Source organism: Colletotrichum higginsianum, chromosome 3, assembly GCF_001672515.1.
Source record: "Colletotrichum higginsianum IMI 349063 chromosome 3, whole genome shotgun sequence".
NCBI classification, from domain to species: Eukaryota; Fungi; Ascomycota; class Sordariomycetes; order Glomerellales; family Glomerellaceae; genus Colletotrichum; species Colletotrichum higginsianum.
In genome coordinates, this window is record NC_030956.1 from 4,497,127 (window position 1) to 4,523,953 (window position 26,827).

Genomic DNA, 26,827 nt, shown 5'->3' on the forward strand with positions numbered 1-26,827 from the left:
ACAACATAGATATCAAGAAAACTTCCTCTTCCCTTCTAGACGACGGGTTTACAAAGTCCGATGTCGGACTGATTGGATGGTGGCTTACGCGCGGCTGTGCCACATGCATGTCGGTTATCGTTTTCCTCTGAATCTCGTCGCGGGCCGCCGCCGATGGGGGCAATGGGATGCCGATATTTGGGACGAATCCTGGGGAAGTGGAGATGAAACGCGACAATGACGTCGTCGTGTCACACGCGGCTCTTTGCGGCTTTCAAAAGTTTCGAACTAGAAAAACAATTGCTTCCTCCTCTTCCTCCTCCTCCTCCACCTCATGGTTTCCTATTTTATGAACAGTCTGATCTTCATAAGACCGTTGGTGGAAAAAAGAAGAAGAAATCGTAAATATGGCCAACATCCCAGAGTCAGACAATGTCGTGCGCGTCAAGCTGATTGACACGACGACCGCCATGGTCGGCACGGCCGAGTCCTTCGTGCAGCCGGTCGTGCCAGGGCACGAAGTCATCAACTTTTGCTCATTAGCATTCCTCCTCGAGAACGAAGCTCTCGGGAAGAGGGCTATGTTCGACCTCGGAGTCCGTAAAGACTACTGGAACCTGCCAAAGGCCGCTCAACAAGGGGTCCTGGGACCCGACAGTGTCATCTTCGGTATGAGTGTCGAAAAGGGCGTCGATGAGGTCTTGAGAGACGGGGGCGTCGACCCCAAATCTATTGGTGAGGACCCTTTTTTTTTTTTTTTTTGGGACAACCGTATGTCTTTTTGCGTCGCCTTTGGCTAACTCGATGGCACTCAAGACTACTGCATTTGGTCTCACGCACATTTCGACCACCGCGGCGATGTGTCTATTTTCCCCAAGTCGACGACCTTGGTTACTGGCCCTGGGTACTTCTCTTCGAAGGGCAGGCCAGGCGGACGAGACGATCCGCAGGCAGCCCCCGAGTTCGAAGGTCGGGTGCTCAAAGAGGCGGAATTCGACGGCGGTCTCACGGTGGGCAAGTTCAAGGCCCAAGACTTCTTTGGCGACGGTTCCCTTTATCTCCTGGAAGCCCCCGGACACCAGCCAGAGCACATTTGCGCTCTTGCGAGGACCACGCCCTCATCGGCTCCCGGTGGAGCGACCTTTGTCTTCCTCGGCGGCGATATTTGCCACTTCGCGGGCGTCTTCCGGCCGACTGCGGACACGCCGCTCCCTGAAGGCATCCCCGCCTCGGCCATCACGAGACGTTCGGACTGGTCCTCCAAGGCGGCGTGCCCGTGCTCCTACTTCACACCCCATCACCCCAACGCCAAAGACGAGGACTCGGCCAGGACCACGCCGTGGTACCAGCTGCCCCGCAGCGGGGAGCACCCGGTCTACGTGGACATCGACCTGGCCGCGGACTCGGTGTCCAAAATGCGGGAGCTCGACATCGAGGACAACATCATGGTTTGCATCGCGCACGATGCGAGCCTTTTGGACGTGCTGCCCGTGTTTAACAGAGAGCCGAGCAGAGACATCAACGACTGGAAGAAGGAAGGGTGGAAGGAGACGACGTACTGGAGCTGGTTGAACGAGGTCGCCGTGGAGGGCAAGACGCCCCGGCCGCCGGTCGTGGAAGGGTTTTGGAGGGATGGGAAGAAGTGGGATTATGCTTCACATCTGAATAGCCTCGGTTGAGGTTGCAATAAAGGTAGCAGCTGCGAAAGACACGCCAAGCAGCCTGGTCTGAAAACAAAAAAAAATAACAATAATTAAAAAATCAAGACATCGTCTTGTGTATGAGTGGTCATTTCCATTCCATCCTCATTCCCTGGAGTGATCCGGACAGAATCGAAGACGATGAGTTTACGCTCTAAAAGAGGTCTGACTCGTTGTAAGAATGTGCTGCATTTCGAGTAAGTTCCTCAAGGTCCCAGGCCATTTTGTCTGTTACTTGGGCACAAAAAACTCCCCATAATAACTACATTTTCATTCTGTCCCAGGGCAATATGACTATCTTCAGCCAGCCACTCGGAGTTACGATTGATGGAAGAGCAACACTACGGCCGCCTAGAGTGAGTATGTTACGGAATGTGGGTTGCGCGAATATGGTTGATAGATCTATTTCCGTCAAATTGGGGGAATACGGGCGATGTCAACATCAAGCTCGTCCTACCCAGAGCAGACATAAATTAAGCTCCCTCTACTCCTGCTTCTTATTGGCCACTGACTGGCTTCGTAACAGACGTGTTGCTTTGCAATCTCACTCGTTCCCTTGATTGGCAGTGCCGCTCGGAATTGACCCACTTCATGATCGGCGCGATCCCTGGCTTGTCCTTTGGAGACGTCCCATTACTATGCCCCCTCCCCTCCCAGTAAAGCGACAGACTACGGAGCAAAGTGGGACCCGGCATGGCCGTTGAACGGTAACATTCCTCACCAAAGGCTAGACTATGAACAAATGTTGCGGACCTATAGGGATGGTCGATAGACGCTATCTACCTGTGGCGCCCACAACCCGTTAGTCGACTCAATCCCGGCTCACAAACCACGCCGCCGCCGAGTGCTGTGCGTGCTTTACGAGGTTGGGCATACATCCAAGGGTCTAGTCGCTACATGCTCGTTCCCAAGTCTTTAGAAGCGTGTCGGTTTGCCCCTAGAGAACTGTCATTGTTTCGATTTGGAAATCACCAATTACTCCGTGTGACATGCCCGAGAACCTTGTCCGTTTGTTCCCTGAGCAAAAAGGACGCGAGGAAAGCAAAACTGGCTACACAGGCGAGATTCTCCTCTGGACTTGAGCGATGGGTCTAGATGATGCCTCATATCATGCTGGAAACATATTCAGGTTGAACAGGGGAGACGCGTCATACATAAAGAAGTTTCACTAGGTTCAAAGATCATCTAAGGCCGTTGTGACGCGGCAATTGCCGTGGTAAGGGTGTGGGAGGGTGTATATGGGATGAACCAGGAAACATTCCCAAGCATCGGGGGTTATTACTCCACATGAACAAGGTTCATCCAGACCACCAGCCCTACCGCAGCATTCATACATCGTGCTCATAGTAGAGCAAGTTAGTCGACTGTGGGACCCAGTTTGCTGCCCCCATCCTGCGCAATAGCGCACTGGGGTTGATGCGAGAGTCCCGGTTTCCGTCTACGCACTGCGCCCCCGCGCTATGAGGCGTACAACTTATCCGGACCGCATGTGGAGCAATCTGCCACTCTTTCGGTATGTGGCTACACCGCGGTCGAGGATTTGGCGAGAGTGGGTGACGAAGTCATTTATGGCTGCTCAGGATATAAATCCTTCATCCCCGATCGCTCTTCTCTCACAACCAACAAAGAACCGCAACATTCCATTGCTGTCTCACACACACACTCACTCACTCACTCTCTCTCTCTCTCTCTTCACTCACTTCTTTCAATCTTTCATCCAACACAGGCACAACTTTCAGTATGTCCCGTTACTCCAAAGCGGCTCTCCGCGCGCTGGCGGCCCGAGCCACCACGTCTTCCCTCGCGGATGTTTGCACAGTCGAGAACGTCCAAAACGCCCTGCCTTCCAATGGCACTCTTCTCGGGATCGACCTCCTTCCATCGACCGTCACGGCCAGCCCGGTCTACAACGCCACCACTGGCGGAGGCATGATGGGCGGCAGCAGCTCCGGCACGACTTACACCTACTGCAACGTCACGGTCCACTACACCCACAACGGCAAGGGTGACACCGTCGTCGTCAAGTACGCGCTTCCGAGCCCCACTGACTTCAAGAGCCGGTTTTACGTCGCCGGCGGGGGCGGTTTCTCTCTCTCCAGCGATGCCACCGGCGGCCTGTCGTACGGCGCCGCCGGGGGTGCCTCCGACGCCGGCTACGACGCCTTCAGCAACAGCTACGACGAGGTTGTCCTCTACGGCAACGGCTCCATCAACTGGGACGCCACCCACATGTTCGGCTACCAGGCCCTGGGCGAGATGACCCAGGTCGGCAAGGCCCTCACCAAGGGCTTCTACAGCATGGGCGCCGACGACAAGGTCTACACCTACTTCGAGGGCTGCTCCGACGGTGGCCGCGAGGGCATGAGCCAGGTCCAGCGCTGGGGCGAGGAGTACGACGGCGTCATCGCGGGCGCTCCCGCTTTCCGCTTCGCCCAGCAGCAGGTCCTCCACGTCTACTCGTCCGCCGTCGAGCACACCCAGGACTACTACCCGCCCCCCTGCGAGCTGGCCAAGATCGTCAACGCCACCATCGCCGCCTGCGACGGGCTCGACGGGCGGACCGACGGCGTCGTCTCCCGCACCGATCTCTGCAAGCTCCAGTTCGACCTGAAGTCCGTCGTTGGCGAGCCCTACTACTGCGCCGAGAAGAACAGCACCTCGCTCGGTTTCGGGTTCAACAAGAGACAGGCCCAGGGCAGCACGACCAGCTACCAGCCCGCCCAGAACGGCACCGTCTCCGAGCAGGGAGTCGCCGTCGCCCAGGCCATCTACGACGGCGTCTTCAACTCCGAGGGCCAGCGCGCCTACCTGTCGTGGCAGATCGGCTCCGAGCTCGGGGACGCTTCCACGACGTACAACTCCGAGACGGACGCCTGGGAGCTCAGCATCCCCTCGACCGGCGGCGAGTACGTCACCAAGTTCGTCCAGCTCCTCGACCTCGACAACCTGTCGGACCTGAACAACGTCACCTACGACACGCTCGTCGACTGGATGAACATCGGCATGATCCGCTACACGGACTCCCTCCAGACCACCCTGCCGGACCTGACCCCCTTCCAGGCCTCGGGCGGCAAGCTCCTCCACTACCACGGCGAGTCGGACTCCAGCATCCCCGCCGCGTCCTCCGTCCACTACTGGCAGTCCGTCCGCTCCGTCATGTACCCCAACGCGTCCGACGCGGAGGCCCTCGAGTCCCTCGCGGACTGGTACCAGTTCTACCTGGTCCCCGGCGCCGGCCACTGCGGCACCAACAGCCTCCAGCCGGGCCCGTACCCGCTGAGCAACATGGCCACCATGATCGACTGGGTCGAGGGCGGCAACAAGCCCAGCCGGCTCAACGCCACCGTCTCCTCCTCCACCAACGTCAACGCCGGCGAGACGCAGATGCTCTGCCAGTGGCCCACGCGTCCCCTCTGGCGCGGCAACAGCTCCGACTTTGACTGCGTCAACGACGAGAAGTCGATCGACAGCTGGACCTACACCTTCCCTGCCTTCAAGATCCCCGTTTACTAGGTGTGTTCGTTCGCTTGGGGAGGAAGGGCTAGGGACTGCGTTTTGGGGAAAGTAGTAACATCTGCAAATTCTCGCCGTCCCTAGCATTTTTAGTAGTTCATGTAAGGGTAAATGGCCCGAAATTTCACAAAAGGTTTTTGCAATTGGAGTTTCGCTTCAGTGGAACACTTTCTCCTCCAAATGTATTTGTATTGCTTTGGTCATGTATCACCAACTTTGACACAGCTTTCACTTCTTAAACAAATAGATAGTCTCAACGGAAGGCTCTTTTACAGATATTACATCCCGCCGCTTTGGGTTATTGACAGTCTTCCAGATTCGCAAAAGATAGTTTGTGAACACCAATCTCCCCACAAGGGGTTGATACCTTGGAGACGCTCTCAGAGCACTGTGATCCTGTCACCACTTCTTTTGGTTCCTTTTCCACTTTAGTCAATGTTCTTCTCAATGTTCTTCTCCTCTGCAGTAGAGTTCTCGGCTTTCTTCAAGTCGCCCTCAAGCGAGGTCGTCACGCCGCTGCCATGACGACTACTTGTCTCCTCATCCGCCGAGCCAGCTTTCTGTCTCCTGTCCCTCTTCAGGTAGTAGTGCATGACCCAGGTGAAGACGATCAAAGCGATGGCACAGCCCAGACAAAACGAATATCCTTTCCTGAACCGGGGAGCCTCCACCGTAGGGAAGGTGAGAAGGGGCGTCCAGGCCGTCGAGCTCTGCGAGAGCAGGTTGATGAGCACGAGGGTGAAGCTACGTTCCTCGGGGCTGTCGCGCAAAAGGTTGTTGACCCAGCCGTGGAAGACGGAAGACAGGGCGTTGGACCAATACATGGTTGCGAACCCGAACCATAGCCCGCCTTCGGGGACGGTCCACACGGTCAAGAAGATGAGGCCGAGCGCGTTGAGAGCCGAGCAGACGGTGATGGACCAGGCCGGCCCGAGGAACATGTCCGAGGCGAAACAGGCGATGAGGGTGTAGGCTATGCCGAGGGCGGGGGCGATGGTCCCCATCTCGTTGACCTTGGCGGCGCTGTAGCGCCCGAGGCTCTTGATCCAGAGCAGGTAGGAGCCGGTGTTCTTGTGGATGCCGGCGTTCCAGAAGAGGACGTCGGTCGCGATGACGAGCCAGAAGCGGAAGCCGAGCAGGGTCCGTTTGATGTGGCCGAACTTCATCTTGCCGTGCAGCACGTGGCCGTGCTTCTCGAGACGCTCGCGCGCGGTCTCAATGTCCTTGCTGTTGACGCAAAATCTGTTGGGCTGGTCGACGGTGCCCGGGATGACGAAGAAGCCGAAGATGCCGACGGGGATGGTGATTATGGCGCAGATGATGTACATCCATCTCCAGCCCTCCAGGCCTGTTGGTTCGAGGTTAGTCGAGAGATGGCACGTCTCTCGGTATTGTCAGTATGGGATGCATGGTGAACGTACCATGGACGCCTTCAAGAGATCTGGATGCGCCGGCTTGGATGAGGCCAGCGGTTAGAGTGCCGGCGGCCAGACCGGTGTAGAAGATACCTCCGCGGCGGGCAATCTCGTGGCCTCGATACCAAGAGCCTAGGGCTTGTTTTTAGCAGACGCTCGATGTGGCGTACACAGAGAGAGAGAGAGAGAGAGAGAGAGAGAGAGAGAGAAACAGCGTACCAAAGACGTAGTGCATCGCCGGGAAGAAAGCAGCCTCGAACCAGCCGACCATGAATCTGTACGCAGCCAACTCGGCATAGGAGTTGACTCGGTACTGAAGGAGCGTGAAGATACCCCACATAATGTCGCAGATCGGGATGAGGTATTGGATCGGGACATATGTCATGATGAACCTTGGATCCTGAATCAGCCATCCGGCGGCAAGACATCGCAACAACGAGCTTTGGTCTCACAGAAAGGGGATCTGGCCAAGCACCGATCCCAGAGTGAACAGAGTCTGGAGCTGGACGAGTTCGTTGCCGTAGAAGCCGAGATCCTCCTTCAGGCCGGCGACGTAGGCGTTGTTCAAGTTCGATTGGTCGACATATTTGACCCAATACCCTTTAGGAAGAGAACGTCAGCTGGAGAGATTCCATGTTGGTGTCGCGGTCCGGGGTCGAAGCATACCGAGGACGGAGTAGGGCACCAAGAGGAGGTCAATCTTGGTGATCAGGCGCCTCTCTTCCTTTGTGTCGTCGGGAGAAAACCACCTCCATTCCCACCACTTGTCCCTCGGGACGGATTCCTTAAGTGCAGACGCCATTACTTCCAAGCGGCTCGACAGGTATCGGGACAGCTTTCCTGTGACCGCGACGATCAAAGAGTACACGAGGGATCTCTGCACCTTATATGGCGCACAAGACAGACAGTTTCCGGGAATTCTAGTATCGGGACGTTGTCCGCCATTGCGCAATGTTTGTATGGGTCACCATGAAAGAGCCAAGACCAGTGTACCGGGAAGTGGCCTCGCAACGAGTGTCGGCGCATGGTCGACTCGGGGATAAGGGCGTTCAAGAAGGCCAAGACAGTCAAAGGCAGGGGGGAAGAGAGGCACCTACGGAGTTGGAAGCATGCGATATCGGTACAAATAGACAGTAACCAGATGCGGAGGAGGACGAATTGGTTGGCTCGAGTGTGCCGGTTGGCTACCCTCGACGACAGGGTGAAGCAATGAGGTGCTGGGACTCCACAATGGTGATATACAACCTTGCTTTAACATCTTGAGACATTTTGATTTCATTCGACGAACCATTGCCGGAGCAAGGGGCGGGACTGGCAGACGGAGGAGTGTGAGGGAGTTTTGAAGAAGACCGAAGCCGCGTTTGATCTCTTTGACAACACATTGACCGTGGTGTGATGAATTACCGCGAGGACACCCCCATCCGATGACTATCTCAGCTCTGTGCTGTCCAACGACCGACTGACGCACACGGGCGGCACAGTCACGACCTCGGTGGCGTTCATCTTGCCGCCCCTGAAGGCGTATGTAAAGGTCCATCCGGATCCCGCTCCCCCGTGCTCCCCCTTGTTGTTGACGACCACAATCCCGCTCGCCACGGCGGGGTACTTCCTCACCATGCGCACCACGGCGTCCCTCGCGGCCTCCTGCGGGCTCATGCCCCGCCTCATGCTCTCGACGGCCTGGTAGCAGGGCAAGAACCGCATCATGATGTCGCCGTCGCCGGTCGCGCCGCAGGCACCGACGTCCCCGTCGACGTAGGAGCCGGACCCGGTGATGGGGCCGTCGCCGACGCGCCCGGGCACCTTGAACGAAGCGCCGTTGGTCGAGGTGCCGGCCGCCATGACGCCACTGGCGTCCAGTGCCATCATGGAGATGGTGTCGTGGGATGCCTGGGCCGAGTTCGGGGCGATGAGGTCAAAATACCCGGCGGCGCCCGAGTCGAGCTCGACGGGGGTGTACGGCCCGCAGGACGACTTGGGGTCGGGCGTGACGTTCTGCCTGTAGTTGGACTGGCAGTTGCTGCGGCGCCACTCGGCGCAGCGGGCGGCGGAGGCCTCGGTGGTGAGGTTCTCGGCCGGGAAGCCGTTCTCGACGGCGAAGTCGGTGGCCAGGTCGCCGGCGAGCATGGTGTGGGAGGTGTACTCGAGCACGTGGCGGGCGACGCCGATGGCGTTCTTGACGCGGCGGAGGCCGGCGACGGAGCCGGACTTCATGGTGACGCCGTCCATGATCATGGCGTCGAGGGTGGTCTCGCAGCGCTCGTCGGGCGAGCCGCCGAAGCCGACGCTGCCGTCGCACTGGTTGGCCTCGCAGGTGGCGCAGCCGATCTCGACGGCGTCGAGGGCCGAGGCGCCCGGCCTCACGAGGGCCTGGTAAGCGGCGTCGGTGGCGGCGGTGAAGGGGCCGCCCCACGTGTTGATGACCATGGGGAGGCCCGGGGAAGGGTGAGATTGGGCGAGGGCGCGGCCGGCGAGGAGGAGGGGGACGAGGAGGAGCCGGGCGGAGCGGGGGCCGAGATCCGGCATGCTGGGCTGCTGCGATATCCGGAGGTGTGATAGGTGAGGGGGGGAGGAGAGGGGAGGGATGATGGATCAAGGACAAGGGAGGAGACTGGGCACGCTGAGATGCTTGGCAGCTCTTGTGCAAAGAACGAGTGGCGATGGCGTGAGAGAGAGAGAGAGCAGAGATGGAATTGGTCGTCGGTTGGACTGCAGGATAAGTCTTTAATACCAGGCTGAGAGAGAGAGAGAGTGAGATAAGAGGAGACAGAGGGGGGAGAGAGAGGGCGAGCATGGTTTGTTGTTTACTTTACTTTACCCCGCGCGATAGGCTGGTTGATCTGCTCCCGATAAACAGGCGTCTGAGATAATGGTTTTAATCTTAACACCACGTTGCTTTCGGGGGGGCTGCCAAGCCACAGGTTGATCCTGCGCGTCTATCAACCTTCCTGTCTGAGCATCGAGACAAGGTGTTGAGTGAGAGCCGAAATCTTGGATTACATACGTAGTAGAAGACAAACCCCTGCCTCTCGTACTTGGGGGCCAGTTGAAGCGAATAAATATCCAAATACATGCAACTCGACATCAACATTCCTTGACCTGGGTTCCTTGCTGGAATTACAAACCGCAATTCTCAAGATTTACTTGTTCAAACATTGAACGCTACTTCGACCAGTCCAGCAGCCTACGAGAGAGTCCTCCAGAACTCCCGACTCTCACAACACCTCGTCGCAGAACTCTCCAACAGCATCGAGCACACGCCGGATGTGCTCTTCCCCGTGCGTGAGGTTCAAGGCAAGGAACCCGCGACGGCCGACGTATATCCTCTTCCCGAGCAGGTAGAAGAAGAAGAGGTCCCGCAGCGTGTCGGCCGACGGCCCGTTGAAGTGCACGCCGATGACGCTCCCGAAGCCGGTGAGCGTGACGACCTGGGACGCGTCTCTGGACTCGAAGGCCGCGGCGAGCCCCCGGCGGAGCCTGTCGCCCAGCTCGTTGTTCCTCTCGAGGGCCGCCCTCGACAGCAGCTTCGTCGCCGCGACGCCCGCCGTCATGGAGAAGACGTTGTTGTTCCACGTCCCCGAGTGGAAGAGGCTGCGCGGCGACTGCGGGTCGTACAGCGCCATGATCTCCCCGCGGCCGCCGAAGGCGCCGAACGAGAAGCCCCCGCCAAAGTGCTTCCCGATGGTGGTCATGTCGGGCGTGATGCCCAGGTGCTCCTGCAGGCCGCCGTAGTGCAGCCTCGACGTGATGACCTCGTCGAAGACGAGGACGGCGCCGATCCGCGTCGCCTCGTCCCTGAGGAACCGGAGGAACCCGGCGTCTCCTGCGATCATGCCGGCCGCGCCTTGCATCGGCTCCACGATGATGACCCCGACGTCTTGCGTGATCTTGGGCCGAGTGGACTCGACGTCGTTGTATCGACCGTAGACGAATTCATGAGGCAGAATGAGCGGGTTCCCGTGCGAGAAGGAAAGCGTGCCGCCATGATACCCATTCTCGAAAACCAGAACCTGCCCAACCGCTCATCACGATTTCACGAGTTAGCCAATACTCCCAACGGCCTCGCATCATGTGTGTGTGTGTGTGTGTGTGTGTTGCCAAACCTTCTTCCGCCCGTTAAAGTGCAGAGCCGTAGCTATCGCCATCGTGTTCGCCTCAGTCCCCGAGTTGCAGAATCGGATGGCGTCGACGCTGGGGAACCGCTCGACGAGCAACCCCCCCAGTTCGCCCTCCATGGGGGTCGGCCCGCCCAGCGTGAAGCCCGACTTCGTGACGCTCTCGACGGCGGCGATGATGTCCGGGTGCGAGTGGCCAAACATGCCGGCGCAGTACTCGGACACAAAGTCGAGATACTCGTGGCCGTCTACCGATGTCAGATGGCAGCCGTGGCCGCCCGAGAAGGCCAGCGGGAAGGGTTGGTAGTAGAGAACGGATCTCGTCGTCCCGCCTGGCAGCGACCCGGACGCGCTCCTGTTGACCTGGCCGGACCCTGGGTTCTCGGCAACATATCTATCGACGCATACCTTGAGTTGCTGCTCAATCTTGACCGCTGGCTCGTCCGCCCCGACAGGTCTGTTGTGTTCCGTGGTCATTTTTATTTATTTCGTTTTGGCGTTCAGTTCAAAAACTTCCTCCGAGATGGAAACTCGCTGTCCCTGCTCCGAGTGACTGGACTCTTTTTGTTCTCAAGTTGACAATGAATGGATCGGACGTTTCAAGTAGCCCGTGACGGATTGCGCGATGCCACTACAGTGCTATCAGTTGTTATTCAAGCTGACGGCCACCAGAAACCCCGCTCGGCTATGCGATATCGGGAAGCCGACTGTACCTTCAGCCACTTTGCCGGCGTTCTCGGGAAAGACGACCGGCGACCAAACCCGAAAGCCGAAGCCATGTCACCTCTGCCCGGCGTGGGTTACAGCAACTTTTGATATGATCTAATTCGATTGATATTCCTATCTGCACATCTATGATTTTGACAGTAAGTTTCCTGGCCCTCAGAGATCGCTAATTATGTGCGAGTGATGCCGCGAGATTATTATTCTAGGCATGATGGATGTTCGAGAGCCAATAGCATTACACGAACAGACACCAGACCCATCCCATGCGACAAACCGTAGGAGATGTAGAGAGGATGCGCGGGAGTATGAAGAACTTGCCGTCGTCCTCGTATGCCCCCAGGCCAGGCGTTCTACAGCCACCAACGCAATGAAGCTTTCTACATTCACACGCAGTACGGTGTGTTTGTTGTCTGTCACAGTGGGATTCTTCTGTAGATTGACTTCATGTGACCGAAGAACTGGGTGTCTAACATGATGGCTAGATTCAGCTAACGAACCCATAAAGCGATATCCTCGGAAGCCCCCCCCCCTTCCCCCCCCATCCAGGCTTAGCTGCCGAGTGCCTTCTCAGTCCTCGCCCTCTCGGCCGCTTCCATCCTGCTGGCCCGCCAGCTTTGGCCCCAGTACCAGTGTACAACCGCCAGGGGTCCCACTGCAACTGTGGCGAGGGCGAGGCCGAGGAACGTAGCTCCAGGTCCCGTACTATGGATGAACATCTCGGCCAGCGCGACGCCGACGGCGCCCATCCCGCACCTGACGAGGTTGTTGACGGCAGTGGCGCTGGCACCCTTTCCGGGGCACAGATCGGTGATGAGGGTCTGGTTCAGCGAGAAGACGGCGTTGCTTGTGGCGGCGACGAAGAACTGCAGAACAAGAGGCACGGCGATCCAGCCGCGCCGCGAAGTGAGGGAGGCGAAGTTGAGAGACATGCCGTAGGCCGCCGTGGTGACGACGAAGATGAGGACGATCCACGGCAGTCGCTTGAGGCGGGCGCGTTCTATGGGGAAGTCGGCGGGCAGGTTGCCCCCCGTGAACCGTTCGGTGGCGTCGGAGCCGTGGGATGCTTTGTATGTTTCCTCGACGGAAAGATAGTCTCGCGTCATCAACTTGCCAGCAATGGCCGAACCAATGATCGTCCCGAACCCTGTGGGCGCTTTGTGTAAGTGATAACTATCCCTTGCCGCAACGAAAGACAGAAAAGAGCCCCCCCCGACGTACCATTTGGCAAAAAGGCTAGACCGATCTGGAGTTCGCTAAGATGGAATGTCATCTTGAAGAGATCCGTGGTGCTTGACGTGACCATGCTCCAGACGGTGTACACCACGCCGCCGAAAACGAGGTTGACGAGGATGTCCTTCTGGGCCAGCAGGCGCAGCGGCTCGACGAACGTCATCGGCGTCACTTCCTTCCGCCGTACGGGCCCTTCGGGGTCCTCCATGTAGTCCGGCTCCTTTCTCAGATACCGGATCAGCGGCTTGTAGACGCCCCGCAGCCGGAGCGACCCGTTCCCGGCGATGGCCCTCATGGTCTCGGGCAGGAAGAAAACGATGACGAGCGTCACCGCGGACGAGAGGGCCAGGAGGAAGACGAAGATGGATCGGAAACCGAGAAAGTTCGCGAGCACTCCGCCGAGCACGGGTCCGACGGCGATGCTGAAGTTCCGGACTTTTTTGAGGCAAGCTTCGAGTTAGCCCGCCTTTTAAAAACCGAGTAGATGTGAAACCGGGGGCGGGGGACGGAGTGATGGCAACTTACTCGCCTGGTAGAAGCTGATAAACTTCCCCCTCTCCGCCGGGGGAGAGATATCTTGTATCACGCCGTTTCCTGGAATGGCGATATCGATTAACACGGATCCGGTTCAGGAATTGTTGTGGCTGCGCGCGTCCGTCGACTCACCAATGCTGACGGTCGAAGCACTTCCGGCTGCTTGCAAGCCCCTGAAGATGAGGAGCACGGCGAAGTTTGGCGAGAAGCTGAGGCCAATGTTGGCGACGATGTACACCGCGAAGGACGCGATGTAGATGGGCCTCCTACCCAGGGCGTCGGATATCGACCCCCAGATCAAGGGCGAGACACCTTGAACGGCGAGGTAGGACGTGATCGTCAGGGAGACCATCTGATGGCTCACTTGAAGGTCCTTTGCAAGCTTCGTTAAACCCCCCTTCCAAATAACAAGGGGAATCAGGCTGCTAGCTGGTGAGGGAAGGGGGAGGGACTTACTGTCGCAATGACGTCCAGCGCCGGAAAGTAAATGTTGGAAGAGAGCCCCGAGAACAAACCAGCGGCGCCAATGACGGCGATGACGAACCATTTCTGCCTCCTGGAGAAGACGTGATAGCACGGCGCCTCTTCCACCGGCCGTCCCGCCAGCTCTGTGGAGTACGCATCGTCGAACGGGTTCCGAGGTTCGTTCGAGAGTTGCACCCGGAGGCGCGGGTCGGCAAACGGGTCCCCGTGTTCGGTGCCGTGGCTCCCTTCGCCCTCCGGTATCGACGGCAGAGACAACGTCCTCGCCAAGCCGTCTTCCGACAAGCTCGTGATTTCCGTGCTCCGGCTTCCCGACGAGCGAGATCGAGCCGTCTGGCTCCTGGAGGACGTCCGTGTGGGACTCGTGTGTTCGTCGTGACGGCTACCCTGCGAGAACTCCGTGTCGCTCGCCAGGAGGTGCAGACTGCCCACCGCTGCCGAGGAGAGAGTGCGGCGTACCCTTTGCAGCCGCCGGGGCGATGACAGTTCGTCAGAAGTCATGATCACGGGGGGAGGGGGGGCAGTCGTTCAGTCGATGGGACGAATGAAATCTCGTAAACATAAGTGCGGGAGGGGAGAGTAACGTATATCTCTCTCTCTCTCACTCACTCTTCCTCTCTCTCTCTCTCTTTCTCTCTCTCTCTCTCTCTTACACACACACATTATGAGACTTCCCCGACCCCCGGGGCAAGCGGGCATCAAAAGTTGGATCAGCATCGTCAATACAGCCAAGCCTCGGATGCGGCCACGGATCAAACAAACACAACGTCGCAGCGTGGTCTTCACAAGAGCGAGACCCTGGTACCCGGGAAAGCGACACGCGCGTCGTGCGATGCGCAAACCCACACCCTGACCAAACCAACCGTGAATCGCCAAAACGAAGTGTCATGCTTCCCCCATGGCTTAATTCACTCCCGCGAAGCAATGAACCGGCAAAAAAGACTAAATCCGCCTCAGCTCAGCTAGGGTTTTGCTCCAGGAAAATTGCCCGTCTCGAGGTATGGGTGGCCATCTTCGCGCCGGCATGAAACCAATCGCAAGGCATCGCCCCGAGTCAAAACGTCGCGTTCCCGCCGGCCTCGTGTCATATCATGCCCGCTGGTGGCCCCGGCACCCCCCCAAAAGAGACTCGAAAAGTTGAGATGCCAAGAACAGACGCTGCCTCAGCTGCGTAGTAAGAGCCCTCATCTACTGTCACAGAACTCGCACCCCACGATTCCAGTACGCGGCTTATCCACAAGACAGGGCGGCATGTGATTGGCAACCCGGCCGCCAGAGCCGCCTATCGCCGTTGTTCCTACGGATCTCAGGGGGGGGATGGCTGACCGGAGACTTAACAGGAAGCCAAGACTTCAGACGTGGAGCAACTGTCTCACTCGGAAGCGTGGCAAAGGCAGCTTCTTTGTTGAGCCACGTCTCTTTTGGGTTTCCATACACTCCAGCCGCAGCCCCCCCGCGCCTTGGCTTGACGTGAGTGTGTCTTGTCTTGGGTCTTGGCCTTCTTTCTTTTTCGAGGAGCGGGTACCGAGACTCGTTGGTAAATGTCCCAGAGAACGACGGATCCCATTTCGAAATGGTCAGCCTGTCGTTGGCGCGGCGGGGACCGCCCCCTCCGAGGTTGAGGCTCGACGGCCATCAGCATCACGAACGGGATGGTCCAAAGACTCCGCCGGGACCCCTAACACCTCACCGGCCGCTCGTGGTCTCGACTCTTTCCGGCCCGCCCTTTGCGCAACCAACGAGTTCGACAAAGCCTTCGTTAACGTCTTCGGAAACGTCTTCGGCAACGTCTTCGGCAGCACCTTCGACAACCTCTTCGACAACGCCTCCAACAACGCCTCCAACAACGCCTTCGCCCAACGAGACACCTCCGGCTACCCCGACTTCGTTCTCCCTTGTTTCCTCGACGCGGATCCCAGCAATAACCTCGTCCTCCTCGGCACCCGGCATTCCTACTCAGTCATCCGCTCTTCAAAGCCCCGCATCTTCGTCCATCGCGGCATCACAGCCTCCACCCTCCGTGCTCCAAAGCCCCACCAAGACGGCTTTCGTCACCGCAGCCCCGCTGACGGTCACGGTCACGGCGACTGCGGTACCAAACTTCTCTCCGAACAACACGGGCAGCGATGGCGGCAGCCAACCGCAGCCATCCGCGGTCGGGTCAAATCGCGGCCCCGGCTTCACCACAGGAAGCGGCGTGATAGCTCTGAGCGTCCTGGGGAGCTTAGGTAGGAAACCCCATGGGGCCCCGAAGCCTTCGTGATGATGGTAACCGTGAGTGTGAAATGTAGCTGCAGCTGCGGTCATAGCCATGGCAGGGATCATACTCTGGCGCAGGCGTAAGCGACGTCGTAGATTCCGTGAGATGGAGGGGCGCTGAGCGAGGTTTGCATCAATTCAACGGACACGACGAAGAACTCAAGCGGCGTAGCATCAGCAGTTTGCTCCTACTTCTCGTAGCGAAGCAGTCAGTGACCCGCTGCGAGCAGCTCTACGGCACCCGAGCCTCCCTCTTCCGTCCCGGTCTACGCGGTCTGTGTGAGTCGCTGTTTGGCGAGTTGAGAATGCCGAAGACAACCCGCATTCTTTCGTAGGGTCAACTCGTCTGCATCTCGAACGAGAGATAAGGGACCGCGTGACCCAGTTAGCTCCTTGTCGACTGCCTCTGTCCAATTTGTCATGTCTGATTCGGAAGACAAAGCCGCGCCGCCACAATCCTGGGGAGTTGCAATCGGTAACGGCTGATCGGACACGAACCGACGATTGATGTCTTCTCCTACGGGCCGAGAATTGGTATGCTGCCCTACGGGCCGTCGGACTCTGTTGATTCAGAATTTGCCTCATGCAGCCTTGCGAATAGAGGAGACGAAAGATGAGTCAACGGCAAACCGGCAGCGTACATGTTCTCGCAACCCCCAACTCTAGTGGGGAGGAACGCTCACGATCAGTTCATTACGAGTCACGACACCCGTCCACTGTAGTGGGCTAGAAGATTTGAGAAGTAGTTTTAATTGTTCGAGAACCCCAAAGTCAACAACAAAAATAAATCAACATTTCAAATCAAAAGTGGTCCACCGGAGCTGACACGTGTTGAGGGACGTATCCGCACCGTGACTTTCTAGGAGAGAGCGGCAGGCGGCAAGGGAAAATGGGGAGAAGAATAATTCTGGGTCGGCGATGTTTCGCTCGAATCGCGGAATTGCCAAGATTGCGGGGGAAGCTCGGGCGGGGGCTGCGCATGGGTCAGCAGCCATCGAGGGCGAGATAGTTTAAAGACACAGGAGATGCGTGACCTGTCCAGATTGAAGTCGTCGGCAGCGGGTCGTTCTCGGGGAAGAGAGAAGGGGAGGTGGTGTTGAAGGCGAGCAGTAAGTAGCACGATGTAAAGTGCTTCACGTTGCTGATAATCGACATCTCGGTGGGATCAGTTTTGTTTAGGTACCTAGTTAGGGCCCTGGACACCAGTCATTACCATTCGAAGGAGACGAGCGAAAACCGGCGACGATAGCCATAATTGACCCCCGTCCATTCTGCAGTTAGGTGATGCCGCGGTTTACTTCCTATTTCAACTAGCGGTGATGATGGAGCAGGCAAAGATTGATTTCTACATAGTACTTCTGCACTTGTGTGTCCTGTACTGCACAGAGTAGTGGACTGAGGGAAGTGGGGCCTAGTGACGTCGTGCATTTTGCAAAAGGTGTGAGGTAGGGGAAAGCTACCCGTACAGAGTTGGGTTCTGTACCTACCAAAAGGTATCTTATATATAGAGCAGCAGGGAAGGTGCGTTCACGCATGTCTGAGAAAGTGGGGGCTTGCGGAGGGCAGCTGCAGCTGCATCTCCACTTTCTGTAAGGATGCAGAAGAAACAGTTGAGAGGAAAGACCGACTGCGGGGTTGTCTCGGCCAATGAAGAAGGGGACAATACAATCGACACCAGGTAGGTAGGTAGGTAGGTAGGTACCTAGGTGCCTTCTCTCGGTGGAAACCCAAAAAGAGAAAGAGAGGATAGTGAATGTCGCCATCTAATTGTTTGAAATGGAGCAGAGCGGGAGAAGAGTGGATTTGTTTATAGTGGAACAGGAGCAGCCCAGCCAGGCCTGCCGGCTCGGAGCGAGCAAAACCACGAGGCAATTCTGTCGGGGGGAGGGGGTTTCCAATGCTGATATCACTCTTCAGTTTCCACCTGCATATGGTCACGACCATCCATGGCTTGCTTCACTGTCTGCTTATCAAGCCCGTTACTATTGGGCGCAAGGGTTCGCACCTTGGCGTCGTCTACACGTGTATCCATCCGCCTTTGCAGCGATGCAGAACTACTCCCCGCACGGCATTTTGCCCCGGGCCCCCTTCCCTCCCTCGAATTGCCAATCGAAGCTTGCTCCCCCCCCCTGTTCGAAGCAAGCACAGCTCCTTTGCCACAGTACAGTGTAGGAACGAACACTGCGCGCTCTTGTTCCAAGCCGGTCACGCAAGCTCACGGCACTGTTGCATCTTTCTGGGACTGTGAAGCTGGCGCGCCGAAGTGGCAGTCCACCCGAAAACTGCTAGGGTCTCTGCTTGAGTCCGCTTGGATGTCCGCGTCATAGGTAGCGAGCAACTAGAGCCTTATGTACCCGCCGCCCCCACAACGCCCGCGCTCCGATGACAATAACCCCCAGCGAGGGCTTCGTCGATGTTTTGGGGCCATCTGGACCTGGACCGCAACGAGAGCGGCTGTGAAGCTCCGAGCCGACATCGTCGCGTCGCGACATTGTGTCTAGTCTGTGTGACGCGCAGAATCTTTTCTCTCGCCCCACGAGCGAGGGGCAAACCCGTGTAAGACAAAGCCGCTAGCCCGTGTGCTTCGCCCGGTCTTCTCGAACATACAGAAAAAGACCCCGAAAACGCGCCTTGTCTCGCCTCCCAGCATTTGTCATATCGCCCGCCGCTCCCGAGCTACCATGAACCGACCTTGCGCCAGCAACAGCAACACACACCCCTACCCACCCTGCCACCAGCGATGAGCCCGGCATTTACCCCCCCCCTTACCTACTATGTATGTACTGTCACACACAGATGTGACCGCACAGTGGTTCTCGCCGTGTGCTCTCGGCCCTCCTTCCCTCCCCCCCTCCCCCAACCGCCAACAAGATTCCCGTCATTGGTCATGCAGTCGATGAGGGGTCGAGGTCATGGCATAAAACGCGGGGTCGCCTCCTTCCCACGGCCGAGGGTTCCTACGAGCGAACTCTTTTCCGTCCTGCCATCTCTCTCCTCCCATCTCTCCTCTTCTTCCTACCCTCATCCCCTCACGAATCGACGATTGACGACATTTGAAAGAGCCGTCAAATAACATCCCAGCCATTGGAAATATCTACCCAACGTCAAAAGGAATCAGACAAATCAAACATCATGGCCGAAGACAAGTGCCCCTTCATCCGGACCATGAACACCGGCGGTGGCGGCACCAAGAACCGCGACTGGTGGCCCAACTCGTTGAGGCTAAACATCCTCCGCCAGCACACGCCCGTCACCAACCCGCTGGGCGGCGACTTTGACTATGTGTCTGCCTTCAAAGGCCTCGACTACGACGGAATCAAGAAGGACCTCACCGCCTTGATGACCGACTCCCAGGAATGGTGGCCCGCCGACTTCGGCCACTACGGTGGTTTCTTCGTCCGCATGGCATGGCACAGTGCTGGTACCTACCGCGTTCATGACGGACGTGGCGGCGGCGGCGAAGTGAGTTGATCTTGCGTTGTCTTCCAAATTCAAAAAAGATAATATCCTAACCACGTTCTTTCCTACAGGGCCAGCAGCGTTTTGCCCCCCTCAACAGCTGGCCGGACAATGTCAGTCTCGACAAGGCCCGTCGCCTTCTGTGGCCCATCAAGCAAAAGTACGGCAACAAGATCTCCTGGGCCGACCTCATGATCCTGACTGGCAACGTCGCCCTCGAGTCCATGGGCTTCCAGACTGCTGGTTTCTCCGGCGGTCGTTCCGACACGTTTGAGGCCGACGAGTCTGTCTACTGGGGTGGCGAGACCACATGGCTGGGCAATGATGTCCGCTACGCCCACGGCCATGCTGGCAAGGCCGACTCCGGTGTCCTCGATGGCTCCCAAGCTACCAAGGCCAAGTCCGACATCCACTCCCGCGAGCTGGAGTCGCCCCTCGGCGCTGCCCACATGGGTCTCATCTACGTCAACCCCGAGGGTCCCGATGGCAACCCGGACCCCGTTGCCGCTGCTAGGGACATCCGCACCACCTTTGGCCGTATGGCCATGAACGATGAGGAGACTGTCGCCCTCATTGCTGGCGGTCACTCGTTCGGCAAGACCCACGGCGCTGCCCCTGACAGCAACGTCGGTCCCGAGCCCGAGGGAGCTGGTCTCGAGCAGCAGGGTCTGGGTTGGGTCAACAAGCACGGCTCCGGAAAGGGCCCCGACACCATCACCAGTGGCCTCGAGGTCACTTGGACTGCCACGCCTACCAAGTGGAGCAACAAGTACTTTGAGTATCTCTTCAAGTATGACTGGGAGCTCACAAAGAGCCCCGCTGGCGCAAACCAGTGGGTGGCAAAGAACGCCGAGCCCATCATCCCCCATGCCTACGACCCCAACAAGAAGCAACTGCCCACCATGTTGACCACCGACCTGTCGCTGCGCTTTGATCCCGAGTACGAGAAGATCTCGAGACGCTTCCTCGAGAACCCGGATCAGTTCGCCGACGCTTTTGCCAAGGCTTGGTTCAAGCTGACGCACCGTGACATGGGCCCGCGCTCTCGCTATGTCGGTCCCGAGGTTCCGTCCGAGGACTTTATCTGGCAAGACCCTATTCCCGCCCCCAACCATCCTCTCATCAACGAGCAGGATGCCGCCTCGCTGAAGAAGGAGATCCTCGGCACTGGCATTGACCCCTCCAAGCTCGTCTCCACTGCTTGGGCTTCCGCATCTACCTTCCGCGGCAGTGACAAGCGTGGTGGCGCCAACGGCGCCCGCATCCGCCTGGCGCCCCAGAAGGACTGGGAGGTCAACAACCCCAGGCAGCTTGCCGAGGTTCTCAAGGCTCTCGAGGGTGTCCAGCAGAAGTTCAACAGCTCCTCGAGTGGTGGCAAGAAGGTATCTCTGGCCGACCTTATCGTCCTGGCCGGTGCCGCCGGCGTTGAGCAGGCCGCGAAGAACGCCGGTTACGACATCACCGTCCCCTTTACGCCTGGTCGCGGCGATGCTTCTCAAGAGCAGACCGACGTCGAATCTATTGACCATCTCCAGCCCTTTGCCGACGGCTTCCGCAACTACGGCAAGTCCACCGACCGCGCCAAGACGGAGCATTACCTCGTCGACCGCGCACACCTGCTCACCCTCACCGCCCCTGAGCTCACCGTCCTTCTCGGTGGTCTGCGCGTGTTGAACACCAACTTTGATGGATCGTCGACCGGTGTCTTCACCAACCGACCTGGCGCCCTGACGAACGACTTCTTTGTCAACCTACTCGACATGGGCAACGAGTGGAAGGCCACCAACAACCAGGATGTGTACGAGGGTTACGACCGCAAGTCGGGCAGCAAGAAGTATACTGCCAGCCGTGTCGACCTCATCTTCGGTTCCCATGCCGAGCTCCGCGCCGTGGCTGAGATCTACGCCCAGGCTGACGCTGGACAGAAGTTTGTCAAGGACTTTGTGACCATCTGGAACAAGGTCATGAACCTGGACCGCTTCGACCTTAAGAGCAACTCCGGAAGTGTACCGAGTCGTCTCTAGATGGTACCAAGACTGTGAAGAAAAAAAGTTTCTAGTTGCGAGAAGACGAGAGAGTCTCTGGCCGTCGCGCCTTGAGATTCCTGTTGTAGTCTAGTATGTCTGCAGATAGGTTCATTTATTCATGATGTTTGACGACCGTAATCCACTCTCCCCACACATGCCCGTGTCACGATGTCTTCATCGGAGTGTTGGGCATGTGCGAATCTCGGTCTGCCAACTAGAGCGCTGCACCAATGTGATTAAAGGTAGAGAGCCGCGTGGTCAGTGTTCCGCCTACGTGTCTGTGACCAAGAACCAACGGGGCCGGCCCGAGCCGGCGCTGTGTTGGTGAAACTTTGGCAACGTGGTCTGTATTTCCACGCTGCACAACTATGAAGACTTTTGATACTTCGACTGGACCTAGTGACCCTACATCAAGCTAAGCGGTCTGAGTTCACCAGACTCGCCCAGTGTTTGAGGCTTTCAAGGTGACATCACAGTTGATTTGCGTTTCTGACTATTGTCTTGAATTTTATATGGAGAATTGTGTGACATGTTGGATTGTAGAATGTGTGTATGTAAGTTATCCCCGGCGATAGAAATGGGCTGATGAGGTTGATGAGGCCCTCTGGCATATCACTCTTATGCGGAAACTAGTCTCGAGGATGAGGCATATCACTTATTCGAGAACCACATGGGCCTGACCACCTTGCTCCGAGAACAAACCACGCGGCTTTTGATCTGTTAAGAGACTGACTGGCACAGAAGTAAATCACCATCCATGTTACCTAGCTGGTTGTTCTCCCACCTTCCATGTACCCCCCACTCGTTGTTCTCGAGGACCAATTACCCCCAGAGTCTTGGCCAGAGGGCGGACAGGCAAAAACACGCACCGGCGGTGTCAAAGGTCGCGGGGGGGGGGGGGGGGATCAAAGCTTCCCGTTCCCGGCGTTCTTGGGGACGTTGAGGAAGGCCTCGTCGGCGGACCCGGCGGGCGCGATGCGGCGGCCCTTGAAGTCGGCGAGGAGGCTCGCGTCGCTGTGGGGGAACGTGCCGGAGCTGCGGTAGCCGTTGGGGAGGCAGGTGCGCCCGAGGGCGGCCTGGCACTGGGCGCGGTTGGAGGGGCTGGCGCTGAAGAGCTTGTTCTGGAGGTTGGTGCCGGCGACCTCCTTGATCCTGTCGAAGTAGCAGCCCTCGAAGAGGCCGCGGGCGTTGGAGCCGCCCTCGAGGGCGTGGCCGTTGTTGTCGGACCAGACGCTGTTGACGGCGTGGAAGATGGAGTTGCCGCTCAGGGCGGGGCTGCGGCCGGAGGTGTATTGGACGTAGTTGTCTATGTGGGTTTTTTGGTCAGTTACGCCAAGAGAGAGAGAGAGATAGAGAGAGAAAGAGGTGAGAGGGGGAGTTGAGAAAAGGGGGCGGGGGGTGGATATGAGATGAAGGGGCAGCGGGCTCGGGGATCGTACTCTGGAAGGTGATCTCGTCGCCGTCGCCCGAGACGAGGATGCCCCAGTAGTGGCGGCCGTCGCAGCTGGCCGAGAAGTCCGACTTGCCGTCGAGGTAGTTGTTGGACCAGGTGTGTCTCTTGTTGCCTCCGAAGCCGGTGACGTAGTGCTGTCTGCCAATCTTTGAGGTCTGATGACATATTCAAGAGTTAGTGTAAGTCGGTCATGCCCACCCCCCTCTTCCCCCTTTTACAAAGTGATCTCGGACTTACGCGAACATGGTCGATCCAGACAAGATCGGTGCCGAAGAAGGTAAGGGCATCACCGCCCCAGACGAACCTACATGGACAGTTAGAAAAACGGGTTGTCTCTCACTCCTTGGCATACAATGCGTAGAGAAACTCTTTAAGACAGTGCTTACTTGGGGTTCAAGTTAACGATTTCAATGTTCTGTATTATGACATTGGACACGCCGGAGAGGTAAAGCCCCTTGCCGCTGATGACGCCGGCGCTCCCCTGGCCGACGAGCGTCTTGTTGGACTTGACGTAGATGGGCTTCGTGCCGGCGGTGTCGTACGTGACCCGGACGCGGGGCCGGTTGCCGCACCAGCCGTTGGCGTTGATGGCGAGCTGGCAGCCGGCGGCCTGGCCCCAGGGCGCGCAGCCGTCTTCGGCGGTCGTGGTGCCCTCGGTGCCGACGAACTGGAACGTCTTGGTCAGGACGATGACCTGCGGCTGCGCGCTGCCGAGCAGGGCGACGAGCTCCGCGTTGGTCGTCGGGTACACGGGCTTCGCGTTGCCGCCACCCGTGACGCCCGTGGCGAAGCCCCAGGGCGAGCCCACGACCTGCGCGACGGCGGCGGGCGCCGCGAGGCCGACGGAGAGTATCAGGGCGGATAGGAGGCTCTTCATCGTGAGAGGTCTGGCTTGCTAGACGGGGACGGGGCACGCGGCTACTGGTCTAGTGACGGGATATCAGAGCTTACCCGGCGGAGACAATGAAGGTTGCCGATATACTTGTAACAACGGATGACTTTACTCCTGCTGTTGTACGACCCTCTTATATCCATTCTTTACTTGGGCCTCAGCCCGATCTGCTTGCCGAATATGGAAGCTCGAGAGTCGAAAAGAATGGCGTATACTCTCCATCACTAGACCCATCGTCCTCTTTCCGAATCTGTACATCTCCCCTCCCCGGCGCCTCGCTTGACCCTTCTGGACGCCCAATGGGCTTTTCAACTCCTTGGCGATTCATTTTTCCTCCAGACAACTCTTTGGCTGTTGCCACTGTCTTGACTTCCTCTTTCGTTCATGTAGGGGGCCAGTGGGGGGGCACATTCTAGAGTCCCCACGAGGGCTTGGCGTTTGTATCCTGCAATCTTCTTCTATTCAGCGTCGACAAGGGGGGGTTCAAATAGGTCCATTGATACGGGCGGTTAGTTGGTTCACACCCTCTCGGGGGCATCCAGAGGTCCGACATTCGGGGGCGTGTAGAGGCCCGACGTCCGGGTCCTGAATAGGATACAGTCAACACCCTTTTGTCGTCCGGATCCGAATATAAAGAAGCACCCACCTGCCAAACGGGGACACTTTCGGAGTTTTCTGAGCCAGAGCCCGTGGACTCTGGTGTCCTGTCGACAAACTCACCAGCAGCAGCAGGGAGACCCAGATCCTTCGCCTCACACCGGCCCGCGCTGGCTGAGGTCATGCAGAAACATGCTACGACATCGCCGTTCGTCCGACGCTGCGGCTGGCCCGACTGTAACATCTCCGCTTCCTTTTTGAAGCGTCACAGGACTCCTCGACTGCAGCCAGCCGCCTGCATCGTGTGCCTCCTGGCCGGATGGCGTTGAAGCTCGGTGGGGCGTTTCTTGTTGACAGGGGTGGGTGTCGTAGAACCGAAACCGAGATCGGTGTGAAATGGATACCGCCGCATGGGGAATGTTCGCGCCGTGGATCGTGTCCTGGGCTGTTTGGACTAAAACGCCGGATCATCAGAGAGAAGAGGGGGGACAGGGGGGAGAAGCCCGTAGCACGACCGTACATCCTTCGTGCACTCAAGTTATAAGGAAGCATCTGCATGTCTTGGCCGAGCGAGCTACCCACGACGTAGGCCCAGGAAGAACAACTCAGCGAATGGTAAGTGTCAGACACAACGGGTCGGTCAATTCAAGGTGTGTTCTAGAATGGGGGGGCTCTTCTTTCACAGGACAATACCCACTCGTTGTGGTGACAACGTCATCGATCTGCTTCATGGTGGACGGACTCTTCCGTCCACCACTTGGCCTCAACCGCGGCGTGGTGTTGTTTTACAACATACCAAAGACTCGCGATTCTAGGCCATGATTTGGCCAACGACCGACCCTCTGACTTGCCCCGACGCATCTTTGCCGCCGACGGTACAACATTGAACCTGTTACATTGGCGACTGTAACAAAGCCAGGAGAGATCTGGAAGACGTTTGGTTTGGTATAGGACGGCCGAGGAAGATGGGCGAGTAGAGCATCGATGCGATGGTCACTTGATGCAGCCTTCCACATCCACCTTGTTTCAATTCGGCCACGCACCCAAGGCCTGACGGAGTTCGCACCTCTTCTGAACAGCACAACACACGGGGGGGAGTCTCTGAGATTTGCCGAGAAGCATTCATTGGCGCACCACGACAGCCATTGTGGAATCGGCCGTGTGTCCACCAATTCCAAGCCGGCTTGGTCTCGGTTCCGCAGAAGATGCTAATATTCTTTTGTGTAGCTAGGCTTCGGCCCTGAGCTAAGATTCTCCTCCAGTTGTGTTGCACATCAGTATGCTTAATCGTCTATACCCCTCCAGGGTTCAAGGCTGTGACACTGTGCTGAGCTGGAACACTGCAAGGGAGGGGTCAGTTACTGAGTGCTGAGGACATACCGACGGGGGACGTACCAACCGTTCTCGTGTTTCGCATTCCCAGTCTCCGAATGATCAGACTCGTCTTGTACAACTTCCAAGCCCGCCGAACCAGGAGAGTCCCAGCTACGCCTTCTTCTCTAGCTCAACGAAGCACAAGTCCTTCGGCAAATCCAGTTGAGGGAAACGATCAACCGGGAACGGAGAGGTCTCCCCGGTCTTGGTGTATCCGCAGCGCCCATACCACTCAAGGAGGCTCGCGCGCGACGAGAGCGCGTTCAGGCCAAAAGTCTCGACGCCCCATTGACGGGCGTGCTCCTCGGCGTGGGCGAGGAGCCGTCGTCCGACGCCTCCGCGCTGCCGGGTCTGATCCACGGAGAGCATGGCGAAGCGAGCGAGGCCGTCGGCGCGCTTGATGGCATCGACGGATCCCACGAGGACCCCGTCCTGGTCGATGGCCATGATGACCACGGCTTCGGGGTGGTTGATGGTTTTCAGGACTTCCTCGACGGAGTAGTGGAAGGATCTTCCGAGCTCCATGTCGGCCGTCCAGTCCGCCCGGCTGTCTTCGGCACGGAAGGCGGCTTGCACGAGTTGTTGAAGCTGCGGCGCATCGTCCGGAGTGGCGATGCGGAAGGTGAGTGGGATGACGTTCGCCATTTTTTTTTTGTCGTTGCTGATGTTGTGGGGATCTTCCTGGACGGGACACAGTTGTGTGAGGCAGAGAGTTGAGTAGGCTTCGACAGATTTAATTCTTTTCTTCTGCCGTGGGGAAGTGAGGCCATGTCAAGAGGTGATGAAAAGGAATAGGCGCTTTTGAGGGTTTTAACGGTTATCCGAACTGGATTTCAGAGTTGCCATTTTGGGTAGGTGGGAACAAGGGCGTTGCTGACATGGCCCGATAAAGACGCAAAAGGCGCTTCATGTCGCTGGAAGGGCGTCAACGGCCTCATGGTAGTCGTTCTGTCTGGTTTTGGATAGACCTAGACCCCATTATATGGAGGAATGCTACAATGTATAAATCCACTCACTATCTGCCTCACGAAAGACAACAGTGCGATACATCATTGTGTTGATGTTGAGTCA

General features: G+C 57.7%; 11 protein-coding genes across 11 annotated transcripts; 4 read left to right on the top strand and 7 right to left on the bottom strand.

Annotated features, from left to right (window-relative positions):
- Positions 1-386: 386 nt before the first annotated feature.
- On the top strand, positions 387-1,658 carry CH63R_04879 (Metallo-beta-lactamase superfamily protein; the record flags this gene model as incomplete). The annotated part of the gene is made up of 2 exons (XM_018299854.1): positions 387-714; positions 796-1,658. 2 exons carry the CDS (start codon positions 387-389, stop codon positions 1,656-1,658), a joined length of 1,191 nt encoding a protein of 396 aa, XP_018161100.1.
- Positions 1,659-3,419: 1,761 nt separating this feature from the next.
- On the top strand, positions 3,420-5,192 carry CH63R_04880 (Carboxylic ester hydrolase; the record flags this gene model as incomplete). Its single annotated transcript, XM_018299855.1, has 1 exon — positions 3,420-5,192. The coding sequence occupies one exon, from the start codon at positions 3,420-3,422 to the stop codon at positions 5,190-5,192; it is 1,773 nt and encodes a 590-aa protein (XP_018161101.1).
- Positions 5,193-5,620: 428 nt separating this feature from the next.
- On the bottom strand, positions 5,621-6,992 carry CH63R_04881 (Major facilitator superfamily transporter; the record flags this gene model as incomplete). Its single annotated transcript, XM_018299856.1, has 3 exons — positions 5,621-6,540; positions 6,614-6,739; positions 6,827-6,992. 3 exons carry the CDS (start codon positions 6,990-6,992, stop codon positions 5,621-5,623), a joined length of 1,212 nt encoding a protein of 403 aa, XP_018161102.1.
- Positions 6,993-7,055: 63 nt separating this feature from the next.
- CH63R_04882 (Vitamin H transporter) lies at positions 7,056-7,409 on the bottom strand (the record flags this gene model as incomplete). The annotated part of the gene is made up of 2 exons (XM_018299857.1): positions 7,056-7,207; positions 7,274-7,409. The coding sequence occupies 2 exons, from the start codon at positions 7,407-7,409 to the stop codon at positions 7,056-7,058; spliced, it is 288 nt and encodes a 95-aa protein (XP_018161103.1).
- Positions 7,410-8,035: 626 nt separating this feature from the next.
- On the bottom strand, positions 8,036-9,133 carry CH63R_04883 (Asparaginase; the record flags this gene model as incomplete). Its single annotated transcript, XM_018299858.1, has 1 exon — positions 8,036-9,133. One exon carries the CDS (start codon positions 9,131-9,133, stop codon positions 8,036-8,038), a length of 1,098 nt encoding a protein of 365 aa, XP_018161104.1.
- A 689-nt stretch (positions 9,134-9,822) lies between these two features.
- On the bottom strand, positions 9,823-11,199 carry CH63R_04884 (Aminotransferase class-III; the record flags this gene model as incomplete). The annotated part of the gene is made up of 2 exons (XM_018299859.1): positions 9,823-10,617; positions 10,711-11,199. The coding sequence occupies 2 exons, from the start codon at positions 11,197-11,199 to the stop codon at positions 9,823-9,825; spliced, it is 1,284 nt and encodes a 427-aa protein (XP_018161105.1).
- Positions 11,200-11,996: 797 nt separating this feature from the next.
- On the bottom strand, positions 11,997-14,196 carry CH63R_04885 (major facilitator superfamily transporter; the record flags this gene model as incomplete). The annotated part of the gene is made up of 5 exons (XM_018299860.1): positions 11,997-12,592; positions 12,667-13,113; positions 13,204-13,272; positions 13,345-13,585; positions 13,669-14,196. 5 exons carry the CDS (start codon positions 14,194-14,196, stop codon positions 11,997-11,999), a joined length of 1,881 nt encoding a protein of 626 aa, XP_018161106.1.
- Positions 14,197-15,012: 816 nt separating this feature from the next.
- CH63R_04886 (uncharacterized protein) lies at positions 15,013-15,927 on the top strand (the record flags this gene model as incomplete). Its single annotated transcript, XM_018299861.1, has 1 exon — positions 15,013-15,927. One exon carries the CDS (start codon positions 15,013-15,015, stop codon positions 15,925-15,927), a length of 915 nt encoding a protein of 304 aa, XP_018161107.1.
- Positions 15,928-19,086: 3,159 nt separating this feature from the next.
- Positions 19,087-21,437, top strand: CH63R_04887 (Catalase-peroxidase; the record flags this gene model as incomplete). Its single annotated transcript, XM_018299862.1, has 2 exons — positions 19,087-19,416; positions 19,485-21,437. 2 exons carry the CDS (start codon positions 19,087-19,089, stop codon positions 21,435-21,437), a joined length of 2,283 nt encoding a protein of 760 aa, XP_018161108.1.
- Positions 21,438-22,345: 908 nt separating this feature from the next.
- On the bottom strand, positions 22,346-23,770 carry CH63R_04888 (Pectin lyase; the record flags this gene model as incomplete). The annotated part of the gene is made up of 4 exons (XM_018299863.1): positions 22,346-22,746; positions 22,880-23,048; positions 23,131-23,197; positions 23,280-23,770. The coding sequence occupies 4 exons, from the start codon at positions 23,768-23,770 to the stop codon at positions 22,346-22,348; spliced, it is 1,128 nt and encodes a 375-aa protein (XP_018161109.1).
- A 2,097-nt stretch (positions 23,771-25,867) lies between these two features.
- CH63R_04889 (Acetyltransferase) lies at positions 25,868-26,401 on the bottom strand (the record flags this gene model as incomplete). Its single annotated transcript, XM_018299864.1, has 1 exon — positions 25,868-26,401. The coding sequence occupies one exon, from the start codon at positions 26,399-26,401 to the stop codon at positions 25,868-25,870; it is 534 nt and encodes a 177-aa protein (XP_018161110.1).
- Positions 26,402-26,827: the final 426 nt, after the last annotated feature.